Source organism: Mustelus asterias, chromosome 16, assembly GCF_964213995.1.
Source record: "Mustelus asterias chromosome 16, sMusAst1.hap1.1, whole genome shotgun sequence".
NCBI lineage: Eukaryota > Metazoa > Chordata > Chondrichthyes > Carcharhiniformes > Triakidae > Mustelus > Mustelus asterias.
In genome coordinates, this window is record NC_135816.1 from 80778198 (window position 1) to 80785426 (window position 7229).

At 48.3% G+C, this 7229-nt stretch overlaps 1 protein-coding gene across 2 annotated transcripts in view; it reads left to right on the forward strand.

Moving 5' to 3' along the window:
• Positions 1 to 1818, forward strand: part of LOC144505269 (zinc finger protein 692-like) — a 52130-nt gene extending 50312 nt beyond the window's left edge. The window contains exon 12 of one of the 2 annotated variants that reach the window (XM_078231324.1): positions 265 to 1818. In XM_078231324.1, coding sequence (XP_078087450.1) covers positions 265 to 538 — 274 coding nt within the window. In that variant the 3' untranslated portion in view covers positions 539 to 1818. The remainder of the gene's footprint in view (positions 1 to 264) is intronic. The other variant, XM_078231323.1, reaches the window with a different exon arrangement.
• The last annotated feature ends 5411 nt before the right edge of the window (positions 1819 to 7229 follow it).

Below are 7229 nucleotides of genomic sequence, written 5' to 3' on the forward strand. Positions count from 1 at the left end.
AGCGCCACAGCACCCTGCCCACCTCGAGACCCTCTCCTGCGCACCGCTCCCTCCCCCCCCCCCCCCCCCTCCCCGACCTTGGCGCCCTCTCCGCCCCACCCCACCCCCCCACCCTTGCCTCGGCGCACTCTCCCATCCCTCACCCCCCCCTCCCCCTCACTCTTCCTTCCTCCCAATCGGCTGTGCTCAACCACTCTTTGTCACCCACTGTATTATTGGCTGTCACTCACACAACACACTCTGTGTGTCTCTCTCTCTGTCCAGGTGTGAGATCTGTGGATTCACCTGCCGACAGAAGGCTTCGCTGAACTGGCACATGAAGAAGCACGACGCAGAGTCTGGCTACCAGTTCTCCTGTGATATTTGTGGAAAGAAATTTGAGAAGAAAGACAATGTGAATGCTCACAAAAGCAAGAGCCACTTGGAGACCCTGACGAGTGTGGCTGCAGCGCCCCCTGACTGCCCCACAGTGCCCCCCCAGGATGGAAAAGAGCTGGAACTGAAACAGGAGCCTGACGCAGACTTCCCGGCTGTGTAGACCGGATTGACGCTGGGAGATACTCCCTGAGCTTCCTCAGCAGTCAGTTGCTGATTGACTGATCAGCCTGTGAGCCCGAGCTGGCGCCTGGCTCGACGGCTGAGCTGACCCCACAACACCCACTTACATTTATTTAGTGATTTTTAACCTAGTGCAACGTCCCAAAGCTCCATGTTGGAGCGATGATCAAACAGTAACTGACACCAAGCCAACTGAGCAATATGGGGACTGCTGACCAGACAGCTTGGTCACGGAGGGTTTAACGATTGTCCTAAGCTGCTGGACCCTGGGGGTGTGGCGGAGCGGGGGTTTGGGGGAGAGAAAGAGACGGAGGTGCTTCAGAGTCTCCCTGGATCTGAGCCTTGGATCTGGAAGCAGTGCTGTCCAGCAGAGAGTTGTTCCAGGGCCGTTTGCGGGAGGTGGCACAGTGCTCTGTAATCTACATTTCACTGCATTGTCTGTAGGAGTGGCAGGTGCCATTCTTGTTGTAGTAAATGTTAATAGACCCATCAAAGTGTGCCGACTGTGTAACCGATCTGTGTTCTCTCTCCTTGTTGATACTTCACGCCTCCTGGAGACTGCCCAATCATCCTGTCATCCCACACCTTGGTTCATTCACTCACTGGCCTCCTGAATCTCCAGTTTGCAGACTCCACACCTCCCCCCGCCCCCGCCCCCTGCCCCCCTCTTCTTCGGTTCTTACTCTCTGGTTCACTGAATGTTCAAAGCTCATTGCCAGCATTGACCCTTCATTGGAACTGGCTTTGTGTCTCCCCCCCCCACCCCCCTCCCCACCGACCCTCCCACCCAACTGCTCTTTTCACTGTTAACTCCAGGGGCTAGAATGGGGAGGGCTGGATTTCCCAACTCCAGTGACCAACAACAGTCTGGCTGGTGTCGGAGAGCGAAACATCCAGATTCCACTGCCCATCCAGTGAGGCCTGAATGTCTTCAGTGTGGCCATCACTCACTACGGGCTGCTGGCCAGGGGATAGCAGATTTCAGAGGGAGAGGAGGCGCGGGGTTCAAGCGAGCGAGGGGCACGGTTCTGGGAGCAGAGGGCCAGGGCACTCTTCACTTAAACCAACACATCTCATGCATAGAAAGTAGAAGCAGGAGTAGGCCATTTGGCCCTTGGAGCCTGCTCTGCCATTCATTTTGATCATGGTTGATAAGCAAATTCAATACCCTAAACCCAAACCCCCCCCCCCCCCCCCCCCCCCCCCCCCGCCCTATCCCTTGATCCTTTTAGCCTCAAGAGCTATATCTAATTCCTCTTTGAAATCATTCAACTTTTGGCCTCAACCAGATTCTATGTTAGTGAATTCCACACATTCACCATCCTCTGGGTGAAGAAATTTCTCCTCGCCTCAGTCCTAAAAGGTTTACCCCTTATCTTCAAACTATGACCCCTAGTTCTGGACTCACCCACCATTGGGAACATTCTTGCTGAATCTACCCTGTCTAACCCTGTTAGAATTTTATAAGTTTCTATGAGATTCCCTCTCACTATTCTAAACTCCAGTGAATATAATTCTAACCGATTTAGTCTCTCCTCTGATGACAGACCTGCCATCCCAGAAATCAGCCTGGTAAACCTTCACTGCACTCCCTCTATAGCAAGGACATCCTTCCTCAGATAAGGACACCAAAACTGAACACAATACTTCAGGTGTGGCCTCACCAATGCCCTATACAATTGCAGCAAAACACCCCTATCCCTATACTCAAATCCTCTCGCTATGAAGGCCAACATACCATTTGCCTTTTTGACTGCCCACTGTACCTGCGTGATTACTTTCAGCGACTGATGCACGAGGACTCCAAGGTCTCGCTGAGTATCCACCTCTCAGTTTACACCCATTCAAGTAATAATCTGTCTTCCTATTATTGCTACTCCCCACCCCCCCCAACACCCTCAGTACGCCCCCCTGCCAACATCCGCGCCCCTGCCACATTCTTCCAGTACTCTGCCTCTCTCACCTCCAAGCCCACCCCACTCCTCTCCCATCTCTGCTTCCTGAACGTCACCTTTCAGTCACACTCACGAGTACCAGATGTCGCCAACACCAGCCCCTAATCTCCCAAACCAGTTACACTCTCATGGAACATGACCTCTCACACCCCTCAATGCCACCTCACTACCCAACCTCAGCTTTCCTGACTCAGCATATTCTTCTCTCACTCGGACCCTGCTCTCTCTCTCTATCCCATACTTTCCTTTCCACCCTGCCCCTTGCTCCCACAAACTGCTCTCCTCCGATTGCCCTGCTTGCCCCTTGCTCCTTTGGACTCCATGCCCCTGATCCCTCAGATCCTGCCCCTTTGGACATCGTCCCCACTGATCCTGCTCTCCCATTCTCTCAGACCCCATTCAGCCCCTCCTTGGACCCCTTCCTCATCCACCCCCCTGTGCTCTGGGAGCACCCAGAAATGAGCAAATGCAAGTGGAGTACATAGAATGGGGGAACTGACAAAGTGAGCATGGGGATATAGGGAATGGGGTACTAAATATGAGGTCACTGAAGTTGGCTGGGGTGGGGGGAGGGAGGGAGGGGGGGGGGGCGGCAATTGTAATGTCCTAACTATGTTAGAGCATGTGGGTTTTAAACAAAAAGAGAAAGTGTGGTTTGCACACGTAGATTCAAAATAACAATGTTTATTGTAAGAGCTGTTGCTGTATAGAGTAGAAAATTAAACTAAGACTGGAGCCTGTGAAACACCCCAATAACCATTAAATCTTGAGACAGGCTCTTAAAGCAATCATGCAACCACTGAAATACATAAGATCCCTCATTCTTTGCTTTTGTGGCCAGGACAACAAGTTATGCATAGGATCAGTAATACTCTGGACACTGCACTATGCTTCATTAATCATTGTACACAGTCAACATGAAAGTCAATCAGAAGGATGTCTATTTATCTTTGGTTGTATACGACGTTCTGGAATTTGGTTGTCCTTAACCCTAGAAGTATGATTTGGAGCTTCAGCAGACACTCCTTGGAACAAATTCTGCATCATTCTCACATGGTACAGTAGCAGAGATGCAATCATCAGGTAACTCCGATTCAACTTAGTCTTCCGCTGTGAAAGACAGCAATGAAGTCATCATCAAAATCATGTCACTGGCTCTTAAAACAATCATGCAATTGCTTGAATATACAACAACAATGGATTGATGTAATTGGAAATTTAAGGTATGGAGATACTGAATATGCGGAGTAATGAGTACAAAAGTTCAGAAACTAGGGTACTAATTGTCAGGGCATAGAGTGTTGGCTGTACTTTGTATGGAGGGTATAGAACCAGGGGATCTAATTATGGGTGGAACTGACCATGATATAGTGGGTTTACATTAGGGGTTATGCCTATATGGGCATAGATTATAGTGTAGGAGTTACTGAGGCAATGGCACACTGTATTTGGGTCATAAAATTGGGGTGCACTGGGGCAGTAAGTACAGTGGTACTGAGTGGTGAGGAACTGAATGTGAGAGAGTTTGTGAATTGGAGGTCTACACATGGGAGTATTGAGGAGTAATATATGAGGGTGCCATATGTAAATATAAGAACATGATGTGAGCAAGTGTAAACCCTCTAGCCTCGTGGGGGTGTAGGGTCAGGAGCGCTGAGTTTGATGGAGGGGGTAAGGGGGTGGATGGGGAGGGCTGAGTTTGGGGGGGATGGCAAGGGTGGTCGAGTGTGGGATGTTTGGGGGGAGGCTGTGCAAGGGTGGTTGGTTGGGGGGTGAGGGCCGAATGCGATTGGGATTGGGGGACGGGACGGGCAGGGTTGATGGGGATAGTGATCATGGGGTCTCCAATTATGGACATGTTGAGTGCTGGTTGTGGTTTGTGGATAAGGATTATGTTAAGAGACCTGTGGAATGATAAAATGTGGTTATCGACTATAGCAGTACTGACCATAGTCATATGATGCTGCTGATACTAAGTGTTAATGAATATGATGGTGTGGAGCGTGGATGATTATAGTGTGTTCTAACTATAGCTGGTACCCTGGGTTCCTGAGTATGATAGTATTGGTTTGAGGGGCATTGAGTCTTGAAGTTGATGAGTTTTCAATACTGAGTTTCAGTGGTTGGACACGAGGTATGCAGTACTGAGGTTTGGAGTGCTGAGCTTGGCCAATCCACTGCAATCAGATTGTTCTGCAGATTTTATCTTAATAGATCTATATCTCCAGCCAGGAGAGGAAGTAACAAGGAGGATCGATGAGGGTAGTGCAGTGAGTATTGTCTATGTGGATTTCAGTAAGGCATTTGACAAGATCGTACATGAGAAGTGAGATCTCATGTGACACAGTGGCGAGTTGGATCCAAAATTGGCTGAGTGACAGGAAACAAAGGGTAATTGTTGATATATGTTTTTGTGAGTGGAAAATGGTTTCCAATGGCATTCCACAGGGCTCAGTGTTGGGGCCCTTGTTTGTTTTAATAATTTAGACTTAAATGCAGGAGGTATGATTGGAAAACATGCAGATGACACATAATTTGGTTGTATAGTTGACTGTGAAGAGAATAGCTGCTGATTCCAGATGAGATCAATTGTTTGGTTGAGTGGGCAGAAATGTGGCAAATGGAATTCAATCTGGAAAGCAAAGCAAGGGAATACTCAATAAATGGGAGGATGTTGAAAGGAGTTGAGGAAGTGAGAGAACTTGGAGTGTATGTGCACAGGTCCTTGAAGGTGACAGGACAGGTGGACAAGGTAGGGAAGAAAGCAGCATGGAATACATTGTATTGCATACAAAAGCAGGGATGTAATGCTGGATCTGTATAAATCATGGTTAGGCTACAGCTGCAGTTTTGTGTACAGTTCTGGTTATCACATTACAGGAGAGATACAATTGCTCTGGAGTGAGTGCAGAGGAGATTGACAAGAATGTGGCCAGGGCTTGAAAATTGCAGCTATTAGAAGAGATTGGATCGGCTAGGGTTGTTTTCTTCAGAACAGAGGAGGCTGAGGGGTTACCTGATTGAGGTGTACAAAATTATGAGGGGCCTAGACAGAGTGGACAGTAAAGACTTGTTGTAGACATGATGGGTTCAATGGCCTCATTCTGCAATGCAACTTTTCCATGGTCCTAAAATAAGAAATCTAGGGTTCACTTGTCTCCACCTTTGAAGAGTAGTTGGAAAATCTCAGCAGGTTTGGTAGCATCGGCAAGGAGAGGAAAGAGCTGACGTTTTGAGTCCAGATGACCCTTCGTCAAAGCTGTGACAAAGGATCATCTGGACTCAAAACGTCAGCTCTTTTCTCTCCTTACAGATGCTGCCAGACCTGCTGAGATTTTCCAGCGTTTTCTCTTTTGGTTTCAGATTCCAGCATCCGCAGTAATTTGCTTTTATTTTTTAAAGAATAGTTGATGGGCAAAGCTTCACATTGCTGGGGAAGGCGCCATAATGTCATGTACTCATGCAATTTTCCTGGTGATGGGCACATGAGAGTCAGAAATATGACCGCCTTCGATCAAGCAGGCACCTTAGCCCATTAAGTGGCCATTTGAATAGAATTACTTGGCCCGTCGGCTTTCATGTTTGGCCGATAGTCTTTCACATTTTAGCTTCAAACTCGATTCAGGGCGGGATGAGCTGTCAGAGCTGAAATAAAATTAAAAAGGTGTCTGAGGGACTGAGATCTGTGTTCAAATCTGCTGCTTGGATACTCGTGGCACAGTCTTAACATCGATATTTATCAGGGGTTACAGCTCTCTGCACCCCTCTTCCCCGCCAGCCCCCGCTCCCCCCACTAATCCCACTTCCCAGCACTTGATCTATAGCTTTGAATGTATCACATTTCAAGTGTTTACCCACATACTTTTTTAAGGTTGGAAGGTTTCTTGCAGTGCATTCCCGGTTCTTACCACCCTCTGGGTGAGATTTCTTTTCTCAAATCCTCTCTCAAACCTTCTTCCCGTCACCTTAAAATGATGTCCCCTTGTTATTGACCCTTTAACCAAGGGGAACAGCTACTTCCTATTCACCTTGTCCATACCCGTCATAATCTTACACACCTCAATCAGGTCTCCCCTCAGTCTTCTGCGCTCTAGAGAAAATAACCCCAGCCTATCCTGTTCTTGATACCCACACTCCCCAGTTTTTAAAGAGTATGTTTCACTAGGATGGCAGTTAATTGGCAAGTGAGCATGAAACTGCGCTCCGGGGCCAACCACTGGTGAGAATGTGTTTCACATTCACTTCAGGGTCACCAGAGTTACCTGCTGCCTGGTGGGTAAAATATTCAGGCCAATGTATTAGTAGAACTAGCACTTTATATTTAATCTCATTTATTTATTTATTTTTAATCTTATTTATTTTATTAGGGCGGCACGGTGGCACAGTGGATAGCACTGCTGCTTCACAGCTCCAGGGACCTGTGTTCGATTCCCGGCTCGGGTCACTGACTGTGTGGAGTTTGCACATTCTCCTCGTGTCTGCGTGGGTTTCCTCCGGGTGCTCCGGTTTCCTCCCACAGTCCAAAGATGTGCAGGTTAGGTTGATTGGCCAGGTTAAAAATTGCCCCTTAGAGTCCTGAGATGCGTAGGTTAGAGGGATTAGCGGGTAAATATGTGGGGGTAGGGCCTGGGTGGGATTGTGGTCGGTGCAGACTCAATGGGTCGAATGGCCTCCTTCTGCACTCTAGGGTTTCTATGATTTCTATGATCTCCCATC